General features: G+C 42.2%; 1 protein-coding gene across 1 annotated transcript in view; it reads right to left on the bottom strand.

The window, feature by feature from the left end:
• Positions 1–19,076, bottom strand: part of DMD (dystrophin) — a 3,443,536-nt gene that overhangs the window by 1,810,610 nt on the left and 1,613,850 nt on the right. Inside the window, 2 exon segments of the mRNA XM_040424996.1 lie at positions 1,376–1,558; positions 5,160–5,312. Coding sequence (XP_040280930.1) covers positions 1,376–1,558; positions 5,160–5,312 — 336 coding nt within the window.

Genomic DNA, 19,076 nt, shown 5'->3' with positions numbered 1-19,076 from the left:
CAGATGTGCAGTATATTAGAGGGTTTTTTCACCCTAACCAAAAAGCTGTATTTCTGTCCTAAATGTGACAGTCACTTATGCTTGTCTAATCCCAGATGTGCAGTATATCAGAGGCTTTATTCACCCCAGTATGCCAAAGCTGTATTTCTGGTGCACTATCGTTGCTTAAAATGGCTGCCGATCATGTACTGATATTGACTAACTGAAGAAAAAAAATTTAGTTTTCAGCAGTAGTTGGCTAAGGGCAGGCTTAAAAAAATTGTGCACTGCACCCACAAAACACTTTTGCTGTAGATCGCTGAGTACAAAAAAAAGTTCTTGATAAGATTTCTTCCTGATCTCTCCCTCACAGCAGCTGCAGCCCCTCCCTACACTAATCCGAGCAGAGTGACGGGCGGCACTACGTGACACCAGCTTAAATAGAGGCTGGGTCACATGCTGCAGTTGGCCAATCACAGCCATGCCAATAGTAGGCATGGCTGTGATGGCCTTTTGGGGCAAGTAGCATGACGCTTGTTGATTGGCTTCTGTGCAGCCTTTCAAAAAGCGCCATAAAAATCGCCTAACACCGAACCCAAACTTTTACATAAATGTTCGGGTTCGCTCAACTCTATTCGTGGGTGAAAAAATGTGGAAGAGTTCACAGCGTATGAATACTATTTTAAAGCACTGTATATGTGATCATTTTCTCTGCAGTGCTACCACTGGAGAAATGAAGCATCACACAATTAGCATTAAAATCAGTAGTCTATCTATCTAATGCACTTTACGAGCAAAAGTTACAGTACTCATTCTAGTCACTGTTGCTAATACATGAGAAACTTAAGAGATATCCCGGCTATTAATTTAAGATTCCCTAATCCATCATTTGAACATTTCTGCAATCCCTTCAATTTGTCAGCTTTACCAGGAAATGTTTGTTTTTGTTTTTTTGTTTTTTTAAAGGTGACCACCCACTGAAGGAAAGAAATAGCAATCTGAAAGCTAAGTAGATACTGCATATATATAGTTTATATATACTGTTTATATAAGATATATATAAAATTAAAATTTGCATGAAATGAATAACTAAAAACCTGAAAACCAATTTTTTTATCTTCTGTGATTAAAATGAGAATTAACATGAATAATATAATTTAAAATGTTATGATAAAATAAATGAAGCAAAAAAAAGTAACATGCACTAAGGAGTATTTAAATTTAAATTTACTTGTGTACAGTGTAAACCTTTGCTATATGTAGTAAACCATAGGGGCAATACTAGATCATCCTATACAGAAGTTACACTAAACTTATTTCACCAAAGTGGATTATTAGACTATTGTTAGTAGAATTTTGTTAGTTGCAAACTATAAGGTTTGCAAATAAAACTCACAATTTGTGCATAGTGTAGTCGTCGGAATGGAGCAAATTTGCTCTCAATTTCTTGCCAGCGTTTGTTAAGATGGATCAAATTTGGCTCCACCGCTTTGGCAGCCCCATCCTTAGACAAACGTTCAGCTTGCCTGTGTACTGCATTCAGTTCTTCTTTCTTCATGTCCAATTCTCCATCAATTTCCTAGTGAGTAAAACCAATACAGGGCCCAGGGCAGTTAGCTATCTAATGAATATACATTAGAGGAAGCAGCAACATAAATCTGTCACTTGTTTCTCATTAGACTTTATTTTGAGAAATAAGCAATAAACTAACATATGATTAATGCATAGATAATATGGCCATGTGACTTTATTTAGCCTATGTGTTTAATACATGTATTAAATGTGCCATCCATATGCCTCTAATTAAACCAATCTGTACATTTTTATAAAACCTATGCCATTTTGTGTGCCAAGCAAAAGTCCATATATTTTCTTCATATACTTTCTTATTTTTGTTATTAAATGGCAAATCAAAGCAATAATAAAGCAAAATAATATGAAATAATATGGTTGAAAATAAAGACAGTTGACAGTTTGGATTGACTGGACAGTAACATATGGACATGGTCTGATGAATGAAGTGTGCTAATATGAGAAAGGGTCATCCACGTACTGTTAGTCATTAGTTCATCTGGAACAAAGATACATAATATGAGTCAATATTAATACCAACATAAACATTTTAGAGGTTTCACATTTTTGTAAAGAGTATATTTTTCTATAAGTCTAGTGATGATTACTAAGTTAGAAAAGATATCCATTTACATAAAATTTAACTACTGATAGGTTGATCATTTGTAAATTATTTTTATGTATTACTTTACCGTTCATGCTTATCTTAACTAATTAAAGGTATTACTGAAATAATAATATTAATAATAATAATAATTATAATAATAAATCATCATAATTTCATTTTATAGCCTCCACATATTCAACAACACTGTACACACCTATCAGTTGTAATCATACTATTCTGAGACTGTATTTATAGCTGGCTTACAGGAAATAGAAGGAAATTCTGAACAGATCAAGTGAAGCTAAAGATTAAAGATGGTCTGTTCATATAGATTGTCTGTTCATCTGTTTATCTGTGTTTTTAAATCAGACATATTAAATGACTGAATTTACAAAGTCATATTCATACTTTTATAGAAAATTTAGTTTTAAGCTTTTCTTACATTAACATTGTGGCCATTTTAACAGAAATGTGACAACTATGCCAGAGCTATCTTCTTATGATGAGGTTTGTCCGGTCTGATTTCCACTTTTTGACAGCATGAATGACACTGCAAAGTGCATTATTCTAGCTGTCAAAACAACTGTACCAGAAAGCCAGCCTGTTCAGATGTTCATGTGAACTGAGTATAACTCTACTCTATAAAATACTTTTAAAATAAATAACTATACTAAAGAAGATGGAGGGTATGTAGAAGTATAGAATTTCTAGCAGAGTTGGGGCCTTTTTACACCTGCAGATTGAGCGGGCAATGATCAAGATCCAACATTCATCATTTTGATCACTGCTTTCTTGTTATCCGCAATGATCTGTGACACATGTGGCTCCGCGATTATTAATACTAGGGATGAGCGAATTGACTTTGGATGCTTCACCCGAATTCTATTTGCATAAAACTTCGTTTTAATACTGTATGGAGCAGAAATTTATTGGCTCAGATGAACCGAAGTTGTTACTTTGCAAAGTCGGAGTCAATACGTTCTAATACTGTACGGAGCTCCCGCTCCATACAGTATTAAGACAAAGTTTTATGCGTATCGACTTCGGATGAAGCAATCGAAGCAGATTCGCTCATCCCTAATTAATACGTTTGTTTAGCAAAAAAGTCTTGTTTGTTGGCAGCACATCATGTGCATCCAAAGCACAAAGAGTTTAAAAGGAATGTGTCAACAGAAAATTCCAGAAAATTACCTATTGTTTAAAATAAATAACATTTTTATGTTACACATATTTTTTAAATTTTTGGTGAGTTTTTTTAACCACTTCATTACCAGAGTGTTTACCCCCTTGCTTACCAGGCCAAGTACTCAGTTTTACCAATGGGCTACAACTGCAAATAACCAAAAGCTTAGAAACTCCTTCAAAGTGACAATTTTTTTTAATGTTGATAATCCTCCTAAATTTGGACATTTTAAGCTTTTGACTTTTTTTTTGAAAAACTGTATGTAATTATGTGGAGAACATGTATTAAATAAATTATATGTATGTGTATAAGTCACACACAAAAGACTGCTTTATCAAAAGTTAAACTTTTCTTTTTTATGAAAAAAGAAAAGACGTGTGTACACAAAACTATATACAGTTATATGATTTAAGGAAAAGACACTAATACACTAATAAAGATTTTTTTCTCTCATAAAAGAAAAAAGATATATATGTATGTATATTGCGCACACAAAATAATTTTGTATTAACTACAGCTAAAATTAATAACTATAACTTATTTTTGTGTGTGCTTTTGTATATTACATACACACAATAGACCACTGCACTAACTATAAATAAAACTAATACCTTTATTTAAAAAAATATTAATTCTGAAAGAAAGAGGAAAAGAAAAATTTGTGTACATTTGGATATTTTACCCAAAGTGCACTATACTATTGCTTAAACAATTAACTACATTTTTTTTAGTAACGCAAATGGGTAAAATGTGTTTATATTTGTATATTTTATAAAGCCTGCTATACTATTGCTAAGCGTAACAGCTATAGCTATTACTTTGTATTTATTTATTTTTGTAATTATCACTTCACAACAGGTACTCAGTTTAAACGAACCTTTCACCGGTCCTGACATTACAATATAAGTACCTGGCAGTGTAGGCCATATTGAGGACATGTGATATTGTATTTATTTTTTTTTCTGATAAACTGCTCTGTTCTTCCACTGTGCCCCCCATTCTGGTTTTCCGCCCTGTATGCTAGTCCATACCATTGGTACAGAGAGGAGGACACGGGCGTGTTTTTCAGAGGACATACATATCCTTATCCCTTGCTATGAGCTGACCAATCACTGCAGAGCATGTCACAGCTAATTTTCCTTGGCACTATGTGTTTAAAAAATGTATATAATACTGCAATTTTCACACTGGACACTTGGTTTTATAATAGGTTTTTTTTATTTTTATTATTATTATTATTATTATTATTTTAAACATTTAGATATTGACATGTTAAAAAAATGTGTTTAAGATAAAATATGATTTCACAAAAAGTAATTTTCTCAATACACATTTCCATTAAGTGCCTTATAAAAGATGCAATAATAATCGTTCTTAGCGGCACCTTTGCATGGGACAAGTATTGAGAAGGAGTATTCATTTGAACTATCTATCCCGATATTTATCCTGATCCTTGGCCTATGTAATGGTATTTAATAATTTAGCAATTGGTCTTGATATTTATGACTTAATTAGTTGCTAAGCCTGATCTAAAACATAGAAACATACAATAACAGAGAAACATAGTAAACATTTACAAAGAAAAATAATGTGACAGTCTTACAAACATACAATGTAGAACTAATTACTTAATAGTTATTAATATTTTAAAAATATTTAACTTGAGAGTATTGCAATTTTCATATCATATCATATTCTACAAATCTATAAAGGTATATTCACTGCTTTAATTGGTTTTAATTTCCAATAATTAAATATGTTTTATCATATGACACATTTAAAAAAAGACAAGAATCATCAATATATATATGAGAGTACCTTAAGCTTCTGCTCATCTTTGGGTTCTGGAAGACTAGCTATTTTCTTTTCAATATCATCCAAACATTTAAGTAAATCATCAGATTGTCTTTTGTACTGATACCACTGATGAGAAATCTCCATTGCCTTTTTCCTTCTTTGAGATCTCAAATCCTATTCATACCATGAATAATAAAGACATAGCTCAGTTTTAAATCACACATTTTCACTTTACTAAATGCAAAAAAATACTGCATTTTAGTGTACTTTTAAGAGCTAGTGCACACGCGTAACTGACTGATATATTAAAGTCAATTGGACAATTCACATGTCCAATTCTCTTCATTGACCAGCAGTCCATGCAGAGCAAATAGTAGTATGCAATATTTTGGACTGATTCTCATGCAAGACTGGCTTATTCAAGTCCATAAAAAGAGAATAAACTGCATAAGGGCTCTTTCACACTTGCGTTGTTCTGTTCCGGCATAGAGTTAGGTCGTCGGGGCTCTATGCCGGAAGAATCCTGATCAGGATTATCCCAATGCATTCTGAATGGAGAGAAATCCGTTCAGGATGCATCAGGATGTCTTCAGTTCAGGACCGGAACGTTTTTTGGCCAGAGAAAATATCGCAGCATGCTGCACTTTTTGCTCCGGTCAAAAATCCTGAACACTTGCCGCAAGGCCGGATCCGGAATTAATGCCCATTGAAAGGCATTAATCCTGATCCGGCCTTAAGCTAAATGTCGTTTCGGCGCATTACCGGATCCGACATTTAGCTTTTTCTGAATGGTTACCATGGCTGCCAGGACGCTAAAGTCCTGTTTGCTATGGTAAAGTGTAGTGGGGAGCGGGGGAGCAGTATACTTACCGTCCGTGCGGCTCCCGGAGGCGCTTCAGAGTGACGTCAGGGCGCCTCACGCGCATGGATGACGTGATCGCATGGATCACGTCATCCATGCGTATGGGGCGCTCTGACGTCATTCTGGAGCGCCCCGGGAGCCGCACGGACGCTAAGTATACTGCTCCCCCGCTCCCCACTACTACTATGGCAGCCAGGACTTTAATAGCGTCCTGGGTGCCATAGTAACACTGAACGCATTTTTAAGACGGATCCGTCTTCAAATGCTTTCAGTTCACTTGCGGTGTTACGGATCCGGCGGGCACCTCCGGCAAATGGAATGCACGACGGATCCGGACAACGCAAGTGTGAAAGAGGCCTAAGGCTACTTTCACACTAGCGGCAGGACGGATCCGACAGGCTGTTCACCCTGTCGTATCCATCCTGCCACTATTTCGCCGTGCTGCCGGACCACCGCTCTGTCCCCATTGACTATAACAGGGACGGGGGCGGAGCTCCGGTGCAGCACGGCAGTGCACGGCGAAAGGCCACCGGACTAAAAGTGCTGCATGTCCGACTTTTTAGTCAGGCGGCCTCTCACCGAGAACCACCGTGCTGTGCCGGAGCTCCGCCCTATCCCGATTATAGTCAATGGGGACGGAGCGGCGGTCCGACGGCACGGCAAAATAGCGGCAGGACGGATCCGACAGGGTGAACAGCCTGTCGGATCCGTCCTGCCGCTAGAGTGAAAGTAGCCTAAGGGTGCCATCTGTGTGGTTGCTAGAAAATGCTGGGTAGGCACTTTTCCATTTATTTTTACCAAAGTGATGAAATACTGATGCCATACAAACAGAAAAATGGAATGCAGTCAGATACAAAACTGATTCAACATGTATGCAAATTATTTAGCGACTATAACACAGACAAGTTTTATATCACTTTTCCATATGACCCTGAAGAATGAAGAAATTAATCTTTTGCGAAAGACTCTTTCAGTATTATGCTTGCATAGACAAACAGACCAACTGTACTCTTTTTCTTCGGCTGTAAATTTTAAACCTCCAATGTAAAATCTAGTTCCCACCATCATTTGAGGTACACTCTAAAGAAAATCTGCCACCAAAGAATTCACTGTTAAACTATTAATCCATTGTTTAATTCTGGAGAAAAAGTAATTTTAATCCTTATGCAAATAGAAGGTTAAGTGAACTGAGGGCAGGTTCAAGCCATTCTATGCACGCTTTTCTTTTCTGCTTACTCCTGCATCTCATCCCTCTTTTTTCCTGTACAGTCATCTCTAGAGAGGAGCGAATTTTTCAAAAATTTGATTCGCCGTTTCGCCAAATTTATTTGCTGCAAATTACATTAAAAATGGCTATTTTCTAGGTGCAAAGAGCCTTTACAGTGGTGTAGAACACTGTGCCTTGCAGTAGCACGCATAGGGAGTCTGCTTTGGTAGTGAAATTATACTATGAGTCCGTATGACATGCAGATGACAGGCGTCGCACATAGAATCACTGTACACTTCACTCTTAGAATTACTGCACACTTCAATTATTTGGGCAGTCACGGGGGAAAAAATTTACCAAATAACTCAAGTATGAATTCAGCCTTACAGGTCAATGTTAGCGCCAAGAAGAAGGGCACTCCTTTTACACAGTTGCCAGTTGATTCCACATCGATATCAACAGAACCTGTTCTATTAAACACGTATACAAGTAGAGCCCTCTTGACAGAGTGGAGACAGTGTCAGTAGTAATTTTTATGTTGACGTCACTGATTTATTAACCCTTCCTCTGATCCATCAGAACAATAACCCACAAAAAAAATGGATCCTGTCTGTGGAGCATACGCCTTAACTCGGTCATCATTTGCTCAATAATCCATTAGTATTGCTAATGCCCCCCAAAAAAAACAGAAGTGGGGACGGTGGGAACAGCATGAGAAGTCCACAGAGTGGATCTTTGACATAGTCGTGAGGTGGAATCAGCATGAGGAGACCACAGAGTGGCCAAATGACATGGTCTGGAAGTGGAAGCAGTATGAAGGTAGCGGCAGTATAAGGAGGCCACCAAGTGGCACAATGACCGAGTCTGGAGGTGGCAGCAGTATTAACGTTACTTTCATACGACACAATTCGGTCCATACAGCAAAAAGAGTTTTTCAGTCACCCATCAATATTACCGAAAAAAATAACACTTTGAAAGAGTGGCACAATGACAAAGTCTGGAGGTGGCAGATTCAGCAGCAGCATCATGAGAAGGACACCGAGTGGCAAGTTGACATAGTTTGGAGGTGGCGGCAGAATCCGGAGACCACAGATTGGCAAGTTGATATAGTGTGGATATGGCAGCAGCATGAATAGACCACAGAGTGGCAAGGTGACATAATGTGGAGATGGCAGCAGAAGCAGCAGGATACCACAGAGTGGCAAGGTGACATAGTGTGGAGATGGCAGCAGCATGAGGATACCACAGAGTGGCAAGGTGACAGTTAGGAGGTGGCGGCATCCGGAGACCATAGAGTGGCAAGGTGACATAGTGTGGAGATGGCAGCAGCATGAGGAGACCACAGAGTGGCAAGGTGACATAATGTGGATATGGTAGCAGCAGCAGGATACCACACAGTACCAAGGTGACATAGTGTGGAGATGGCAGCAGCAGAAGGATACCACAGAGTGGCAAGGTGACATAATGTGGAAATGGAAGCAGCATGAGGAGACCACAGAGTGACAAGGTGACTTAATTTGGAGATGGCAGCAGCAGCAGGATACCACACAGTGGAAAGGTGACATAGTGTGGAGATGACAGCAACAGGATGATACCACAGAGTGGCAAGGTGACATAATGTGGAAATGGAAGCAGCATGAGGAGACCACAGAGTGGCAAGGTGACAAAATGTGGAGATGGCAGTAGCATTAGGAGACCACAGAGTGGAAAGGTAACATAGTTAGAAGGTGGCGGGAGGCCACAGAGTGGCAAGGTGACATAGTGTGGATATGGCAGCAGCAGGATACATAGAGTGGCAAGGTGACATAGTGTGGATATGGCAGCAGCAGCAGGATACCACAGAGTGGCAGGGTGACATAGTTTGGAGGTGGTGGCAGCATCAGGAAGCCACAGAGTGGCAAGGTGACATAGTGTGGATATGGCAACAGTATGAGGAGACCACAGAGTGGCAAGGTGACATAATGTGGAAATGGCATCAGCAGGATACCACAGAGTAGCAAGGTGACAAAGTGTGGAGATGGCAGAAGCAGCAGCAGGTTACCACAGAGTGGCAAGGGGACATAGTGTGAAGATGGCAGCAGCATGAGGAGACCACAGAATGGCAAGGTTACATAGTTTGGAAGTGGCGGCAGCATCAGGAAGCCACAGAGTGGAAAAGGGATATAGTGTGGATATGGCAGCAGCATGAGAAGACCACAGAGTGGCAAGGTGACATAATGTGGAGATGGCAGCAGCAGCAACGGGATACCACAGAAAGGAAAAGTGACATAGTGTGGGTATGTCAGCAGCATGAGGACACCACAGAGTGGCAAGGTAACAGTGTGGAGATGGCAGTAGCAGCAGCATCAGGAGGATACCACAGAGTGGCAAGGGGACATAGTTTGGAGATGGCAGCAGCAGCTGCATCAGGAGGCCACAAAGTGACCCGGTAACATAGTGGAGTGGTGGGTGGAAATACCAGTACCCGCTTATGAAGGTGGGTAAAATAAGGAGCACTTGGCATTAGATATGTGGCATCAGGCGAGTTGCAGCATCACAGTAGTAGCTGAGGCAGGTAGTCAGAAGAAACCGGTCTCTTGTTTCAAAGTGTTGGTGTGGCATCATGAATGATCTAGTCTGATGCATCAGGAATTGGTGGTTGTAAATCCTGACTGATCCACGCCAGATTAATCTTGACAAAGGTCAGTCTCTCCACATTTTGGGTGGACAGGCGAGTTCTCTTTGGGGTAACTATGGCCTCCGCTGCACTAAGCACTCGCTCTGATGCCACACTACTGGCCGTGCCGGACAGCTTTTTAAGGGCAAACTCTGCTAGTTGCGGCCACAAATCCAGTTTGGCTACCCAGTAGTCCAGTGGATCTTCAATGTGGGGTGGCAGGGTGCTGTCCAAGTATGCCACCACCTGCTGGTTCAGTTCCTGCTCCAGGTCTACCTGCTGCTGGTGAGTAGTTTCTTCACTTTACGGGTGAAGAAAGCTACTCATTAGCGACTGTAGACTCAGGCTGCTGCTGATGGAGCTAGTACTGCTCCTGCCACCCCACCCCTACCCAGCAACCATGTCAGTGGAACATGAGCGCAGAGGGCCCCCCGGTGAGAACTGCGAGAGGATGGACGATGGTGCAGATAGGTAGCGGCCAACTGACTACATAGGATGTCTCTGTAGTAGTTCAGTTTGTCCTCCCTCTCGGTGAGTGTAAAAAAGGCCCCCATTCTTGACCGGTAGCAAGGGTCTAACATTGTGGAGAGACATAAGTCATCCCTCTGCCGAATGGTGATAATTCAGCTGTCACTACGCAAGCAAGTGAGCATGCACCGTGGTATTTGTGCAAGTGACTTGGAGGGACTCCCAACCTCCATCTCCACTGCAAACTGCTCGGTTGTCCGAGTCCTCTGTCTCATCTTCCTCATTATCCTGTAGCTCCTCTGGCTGCTCCTGCTCCTCCTGTCCTGTCAGATAAGTAGAAAAACCACCCATTTGGCTACACATTGCCTGTGCTCCAATGCCCTCCTCCCCCTGCTCCTCCTCTTCCAGTTCAGCCCCCACAGGGCTCATGTGGCCATGAGATTGAGGCGCCACGTCTCCAGTCCCCTGACCAGTTATATTTTCCAGCATCTGTTCCAAGACATGATGCAGTGGAATGATGTTGTTCATCCCATAGTTCTTGGCGACTGACAAATATTGTGGCCTCCTCAAAGGGCATGAGCAAATGGCAGGTGTCACGCATGAGCTGCCACTGGCTGACATCGAAGTTACACAGTGGAGTACTCCTATCCGCTTGCATCATCAAGAAATCGTTGATGGCCTTTTTCTGTTCGTATAGTCAGTTCAACATATGGAGGGTGCAATTACAACGGGTGGAAACGTCGCATATCAGACTATGTTGGGGGATGCCGTTCTGCCGCTGCAGCTCAAGGAGGGTGTGCTTTGTGGTGTATGAGGGGCTGAAGTGCATGCAAAGTTTCCTGGCCATTTTTAGGATGTCTTGCAGATGGGTGGAAGACTTCAGGAACTGCTTGACAACCAGATTGAACACGTGTGCCATGCAGGGCGCATGGCTCAGCCTTCCATGACAGTCAGCATGGTTCTGATTTTCAGTTGTCGCGGAGAAAGCCAGGATTCGATTTCTTGATACATCACACGGAGCAGTTCCTCCCCTGTGTGACTCAGTTCGCTAAGGCAAAGCAGGTGCAGAACAACGTGACACCGCCGAGCCCTGCACATGTGGTATACTGGAGGGGCACTGTGACTTGTCCCTGCATTCAGGGGCGTACATTGAAATCATTGGGCCCCATAGCAAGAATCTGAATTGGGCCCCCTAATTCCACCCCCTACCCATCCCACCACCTGCCCTTGCGTGTTTTTCTTTTTTTTCTTTCGCTAAGGCATTCACTGTACAGGTTCTTTTTTTTATATTTTAATAGTGCAGACATTTTCGAGTGTGGCAATATCTAATATGATTTTTTTTATTGTTTATATATTTTTATATGTAAAATTGGGGTTAAACGTTTTATATATCAGTGTGTTTTATTTTATATCTTTTTTCTCTCTTTTTTTACTATTAATCTATAATTGTTTTGCTATTAATTGATTGTGGGACCTGAGGGGTTAAATTATGGGGGGCGGTGCACTGTCCTGAGTCCTCCATATAATAATAAGCCTTATTGAATAGTGTTCCCCCAACCCTGCAGGAACTCTGCTTTCTGCTGCCCTCTTCCCCCCACTAACCATCCCCTCATGGCACAGTCCTCTAAATTAGCAATTCAACAGCAGAGTTCATTGGGGTGGGGGTGGACTGGAGCACACTGTCCTCCAGAGTCCTCTATATAATAATAACCATTATAGAACTGTTCCCCCCAACCCTGCAGGAACTCTGCTTGCTGATGCTGCCCTTTCCCACAAATAGCCATCCTCCACCACCCCCATGATTTTTTTTAAATGTAGAGTCTGTCAGTCACTGCTGTGAGTGAACAACTTACTTTGTCCTTGGTGGCAGACTGGCAGTGGCACACAAAAGGACAGGACAAGCCGGCGATGCTGGGGGCTGGTTGGAGTTGGGACTTGGGTCTCAGTGGAACTGGTGGCAGTATGAGGCAGGTGGTGGCACTGGCAGCCTCAGCACGTGACGTGAGTGCTGTAAGCACAAGACTGCCACCCTGAACAACCACCGCCTGCACAGTTCTTCTCTGAACTCGCACACTGGCCAATGAGCAGCAGAATATTTGCACCACTAAATGCTGATTGGCCAGTGCATTGTGAGTGCCCAGCAAACAGAGGAGAATGAGCGGCGTTGCAGTACAGTATGTCATTGGCTGGGTCGAGGGGTTGGGGGACAGAGAAGATGGGAAGCAGTGCCCGCCCAAGCTCCAGATAGGGACTTGAGATGGAAGACTGTAGCATTGATAAATACATAACTACAGACATAGGGGCGGGGCCTTCCATGCACTTCGGGCCCCCCCTTGCCAAGTGCCCCATAGCAGCTGCGTGTGCTGCCTATATTGGCGATACGCCACTGCCTTCAGTGGAGGCTGAGGACATGGTGGAGGATGAGGAGGCAGAGGCGGACATTGTCACAGGACCAACAGCAGGACAATGTGGAGGCGGAAGCGGCGTGACCTGGCCAAGTTGCTGGTGTGGCTGTGCAGGAACCACATTCACCCAGTGGGCCATAAAGGACATGTATTGTCCCTGACAGTAGTTATAGCTCCACACGTCGGCACTGCCGTGCCCTTTGGCAGACACCGACAGGCTCAAGGACTGCCCCACCTTCTGTTCTACATGCGTGTGCAGAGCTGGTACTGACTTTTTCGCAAAGAAATTATGGCTTGGGGCTCTCCATCTCAGCTCGGCAAAAGCCATCAGTTCTCCGAAAGGTGCAGAGTCCACCACTTGGAAAAGGAGGGACTGAAGCTCCAGCAACTTGGACAGGAGTACGTTCAGCTTCTGTGCCATTGGATGCATGCACATATTCTGTTGTCTCTTGGCAATCGCTTCGGTGATCGATTGCTGATTGAATGACTGACGAGGAGTAGGAGCAGAAGCATCTAGACTGGCAGAAGATGGGACTGACAGACAGCTCTTTTCAGCTGAGGTGGTGGAGGGTTGACTGGCTGAAACTGGGTGCGTGCCACTGGGTGATGTAGTGGTAGCTGAGGCAGGCTGAACAACCACATCGGAGCCACAGTTCTCCCAGACCGCTGTATGGCGACGCTGCATATGTTGATGCAGGGCCGTGGTGCCAACATTAGCAACCTGCCCACGCTTCACCTTCTGCCCACATACTTTTAATATGGCCATGTTGACTTCCTCCATGGCTTCACAAAAAACTGCCACACAGCCGAGTACCTGATTTTCCCCCCAACACTACTCACTGGCTGACTGCTACTGCCGCTGCTTATGTGAACCCATCCACCACTCCTTTCCAGGCAGGTAGGCTGCTGAAAAGCAGGTGGTCTACCCTGTGCCCGTTTGGCTCAAAACCTCTTACTGCTGACTCCCGGCCACGCTAGCGACTTGGTGGCTCAGCCACTGCCTGACGGGCAAGCTGCCACCCAGCTCCCAAGTGCGATCGGCTTCATTATCAGCGAGTAGTGTCTGCACATCACTGTGTCCTAGTCAATGTTCTCTGGATCTGGAGACTGACCGCTTGCAATACAATCTACCGCGCCACTCTCCTCATCACTACTTACCCGCCTAGCGGAGGAAGCGGCAAAGTCTCCTCTTGGCTGGGCAGTAGCTTCTGACTTTCCTGTAGTAGCTCTTCCTCACTGAAAAGTGAAGCTGAGCCAATTGCATATAGTACTTCTCGCGGTGAGGGAACAGAAAAGGACAGAGGCAGGTTGAGGACAGATGCGGGCCCAGAGCCTGCTCCCCAGCCCACCGACTGTTGGCTGGGGATGTCTGATGTAGCTTGGGATGACGTGTATGACCGAGTTAAACAATAAAGAACTGCTTTGTTGCTGGTCAAGACACGACCGCTAGATGACACCGAGAGCTCAGGCCTCTCGCTGCAACTCCTGCTGCCACTCCCCCTTACTCTGCTGCGACCTCTGCTTGTGCTAGAAACATTCAGGCTTCTGCCATTCCTCTGTGCATGGCCTGGCACTTCTCTGCCTGACATACTTGTAGCTGAACTAAACAAATTAAATGGAAATTAAAACACCCCTAAAAGCGACAAATATATTTTTCTTTTTGTACTGAAATAATCCACTAAACACTTTCACCACAATTAACTGCAGAAATACCCTGAGAATATATTTTTCTAGTAGTACTGGAAAACGTCCCTATACGCTTTCACCAGAAATAACTGCAGCTGTAAACTGAGAATATATATTTCTTGTTGGACTGAAATAGTCCACTATACGCTTTGACCAGAAAAAAATTAAAGAGTGAAGTGCTTATACAGGTGAAACTCGAAAAATTTGAATATTGTGCAAAAGTCCATTTATTTCAGTAATGCAAATTAAAAGGAATTGCATTAATGCAGCTTAAAATTGGAATTTTGTGAAAAGGTTCAATATTCTAGGCTCAAAGTGTGACACTCTAGTAAGCTAATTAATCCATACCCCCCTGAGCAAAGTTACCTCAAAATTGTGACTTTGGGGTTTTCATAAGCTGTAAGCCATAATCATCAAATCATCAACAAATCAACAAATAAAGGCTTGAAATATCTTGCTTTGCATGTAATGAGTCTATCGCATATGTTAGTTTCACCTTTTAAGTTGCATCACTGAAATTAATGAACTTTGCACAATATTCTAATTTTTCGAGTTTCACCTCTATATATTTCTTAAAGTATTGAAATACAGCCCTATACGCTTTCACCAGAAATAACTGTAACAGTGCAGTGCATATATATATATATACATATATATATATTTACTGTAATACGCCCCTATATGCTTTCAACAGAAATAACTGCAACAGTGCAGTGCGTATATATATATATATATTTTTTTTTTTATTAATAAAATACGCCTCTATACGCTTTCACCTGAAATAACTGCAGAAGTGACCTTAGAATATAATTCTATTGTTGGAATGAAATAGGCCACTAAACGCTTTGACCAGAAAACAATTAAAGAGTGAAGTGCGTATATATTTTTCTTGTTGTTCTGAAATACGCCACTATACACTTTCACCAGAAATAACTGCAACAGTGCAGTGCATATATACTTTTCTTCCAGTACTAAACTACGCCCCTATACGCTGTCACCAGAAATAACTGCAACAGTGCAGTGCGTATATTTTTTTTACTGAAATACGCCCCTATATGCTTTCAACAGAAATAACGGCAGAAGTGAGCTGAGATTATATTTTTCTTGTTGAACTGAACTACGCCCCTATACACTTTCACAAAAAATAACTGCAACAGTGCAGTGCGTATATATTTTTCTTTTTTCACTGAAATACGCCACTATACGCTTTCACCTAAAATAACTGCAGAAGTGACCTGAGAATATATTTTTCTTGCTGGACTGAAATAGGCCACTATATGCTTAGACCAGAAAACTATTGAAAAGTGAAGTGGATATATATTTTCCTTGTAGTACTGAAATACTCCCCTATACACTTTCACCAGAAATAACTGCAACATTGCAGTGCGTATATATATATATATATATATATATTGTAAGGGATCGCCTCTTATTCGGGGGTCATTCTCATAATGATCTTCATCGACCACAGGGTTAGGGGCCAAACATTGCTTTTATTTGGCACCTCAGCAAAACCAAAACAAACAATACAAATAAAACACCTGCCCGGCTGGGCTCTAACTAAACATGAGGACTCCCTACCTCACTGAAAGCCCCGTTCACACACGGGAAGAACATGCGGCTTTTCCCAGCCTAACAATCCAGCACTTCCAGGCTGTAACAAAGTCCAGTACCTTTTGAGGGATTGTGGCCCAGAAGTCCTCCTGACTCTGGCATAGCGAACGTCGATTCGAAGACCTCGCAGAGTCCCCCAAAGTTCAGGCTAACACCTAGCCCCATGGCCCCTCAGCCAGTTCGGCTGAGCCCACTTGTACAGAGCCTTCCCAGGCCTCTGCTGCACACAGACTCTTCCTCCTCCTAACAGTCTGGACTGGAGTCTTATCCCAGACTGATTGTTCCACCTGGTGCGGACTCTGACCTGCTGATTGACAGCTAAGAAATGGAAACTCCTGCCATATCTCTCCCCTAGCAGCCGTGAGGCCTGTCACTGCCTCACAATATATATATATATATATATATATAATTTTTTTTTTTACTGTAATAAGTCCCTATACGCTTTCACCAGAAATAACTGCTACAGTGGGGTGCGTATATATTTTAATTTTTTTTATGAAATACGCCCCTATATGCTTTCACCTGAAATAACTGCAGAAGTGACCTGAGAATATATTTTTCTTGTTGTACTGAACTACGCCCCTATACACTTTCACCAGAAATAACTGCAACAGTGCAGTGCGTATAAATTTTTCTTTTTTCACTAAAATATGCCACTATGCACTTTCACCTGAAATAACTGCAGAAGTGACCTAAGAATATATTTTTCTTGTTGGACTGAAATAGGCCACTTTATGCTTTCACCAGAAATAACTGCAACAGTGCTGTACGTACATATTTTTCTTTGTTTCTGAAATACGCCCCTATGCGCTTTCACCAGAAATAACTGCAGAAGTGACCTGAATATATTTTTCTTGTTGTACTGAACTACACCCCGATACGCTTTTACCAGAAATAACTGCAATAGTGCAGTGCGTATATATATATATATATATATATATATATATACAGTACAGACCAAAAGTTTGGACACACCTTCTCATTCTAAGCGTTTTCTTTATTTTCATGACTATGAAGGCATCAAAACTATGAATTAAAACATGTGGAATTATATACATAACAAACAAGTGTGAAACTGAAAATATGTCATATTCTAGGTTCTTCAAAGTAGCCACCTTTTGCTTTGATTACTGCTTTGCACACTCTTGGCATTCTCTTGATGAGCTTCAAGAGGTAGTCCCCTGAAATGGTCTTCCAACAGTCTTGAAGGAGTTCCCAGAGATGCTTAGCACTTGTTGACCCTTTTGCCTTCACTCTGCGGTCCAGCTCACCCCAAACCATCTCAATTAGGTTCAGGTCCGGTGACTGTGGAGGCCAGGTCATCTGGTGCAGCACCCCATCACTCTCTTTCATGGTCAAATAGCCCTTACTTTCAAAGTTTTCCCAATTTTTCGGCTGACTGACTGACCTTCATTTCTTAAAGTAATGATGGCCACTCGTTTTTCTTTACTTAGCTGCTTTTTTCTTGCCATAATACAAATTCTAACAGTCTATTCAGTAGGGCTAGCAGCTGTGTATCCACCTGACTTCTCCCCAACGCAACTGATGGTCCCAACCCAATTTATAAGGCAAGAAATCCCACTTATTAAACTTGACAGGGCACACCTGTGAAGGGAAAACCATTTCAGGGGACTACCTCTTGAAGCTCATCAAGAGAATGCCAAGAGTGTGCAAAGCAGTAATCAAAGCAAAAGGTGGCTACTTTGAAGAACCTAGAATATGAAATATTTTCAGTTGTTTCACACTTGTTTGTTATGTATATAATTCCACATGTGTTAATTCATAGTTTTGATGCCTTCAGTGTGAATCTACAATTTTCATAGTCATGAAAATAAAGAAAATTCTTTGAATGAGAAGGTGTGTCCAAACTTTTGGTCTGTACTGTATATATATACAGTGGGGGAAATAATTATTTGACCCCTCACTGATTTTGTAAGTTTGTCCAATGACAAAGAAATGAAAAGTCTCAGAACAGTATCATTTCAATGGTAGGTTTATTGTAACAGTGGCAGATAGCACATCAAAAGGAAAATCGAAAAAATAACTTTAAATAAAAGATAGCAACTGATTTGCATTTCATTGAGTGAAATAAGTATTTGAACCCCTACCAACCATTAAGAGTTCTGGCTCCCACAGAGTGGTTAGACACTTCTACTCAATTAGTCACCCTCATTAAGGACACCTGTCTTAACTAGTCACCTGTATAAAAGACACCTGTCCACAGAATCAATCAATCAAGCAGACTCCAAACTCTCCAACATGGGAAAGACCAAAGAGCTGTCCAAGGATGTCAGAGACAAAATTGTAGACCTGCACAAGGCTGGAATGGGCTACAAAACCATTAGCAAGAAGCTGGGAGAGAAGGTGACAACTGTTGGTGCGATTGTTCGAAAATGGAAGGAGCACAAAATGACCATCAATCGACCTCGCTCTGGGGCTCCACGCAAGATCTCACCTCGTGGGGTGTCAATGGTTCTGAGAAAGGTGAAAAAGCATCCTAGAACTACACGGGAGGAGTTAGTTAATGACCTCAAATTAGCAGGGACCACAGTCACCAAGAAAACCATTGGAAACACATTACACCGCAATGGATTAAAATCCTGCAGGGCTCGCAAGGTCCCCCTGCTCAGGAAGGCACATGTGCAGGCCCGTCTGAAGTTTGCCAATGAACACCTGAATGATTCAGAGAGTGACTGGGAGAAGGTGCTGTGGTCTGATGAGACCAAAATAGAGCTCTTTGGCATTAACTCAACTCGCTGTGTTTGGAGGAAGAAAAATGCTGCCTATGACCCCCAAAACACCGTCCCCACCGTCAAGCATGGGGGTGGAAACATTTTGCTTTGGGGGTGTTTTTCTGCTAAGGGCACAGGACAACTTATTCGCATAAACGGGAAAATGGACGGAGCCATGTATCGTGAAATCCTGAGCGACAACCTCCTTCCCTCTGCCAGGAAACTGAAAATGGGTCGTGGATGGGTGTTCCAGCACGACAATGACCCAAAACATACAGCAAAGGCAACAAAGGAGTGGCTCAAGAAGA

This window comes from Bufo bufo, chromosome 3 (genome assembly GCF_905171765.1).
Source record: "Bufo bufo chromosome 3, aBufBuf1.1, whole genome shotgun sequence".
Lineage (NCBI taxonomy): Eukaryota > Metazoa > Chordata > Amphibia > Anura > Bufonidae > Bufo > Bufo bufo.
The sequence above is the reverse complement of the archived record's forward strand: the minus strand, read 5'-3'. Positions and strand labels throughout refer to the sequence as shown.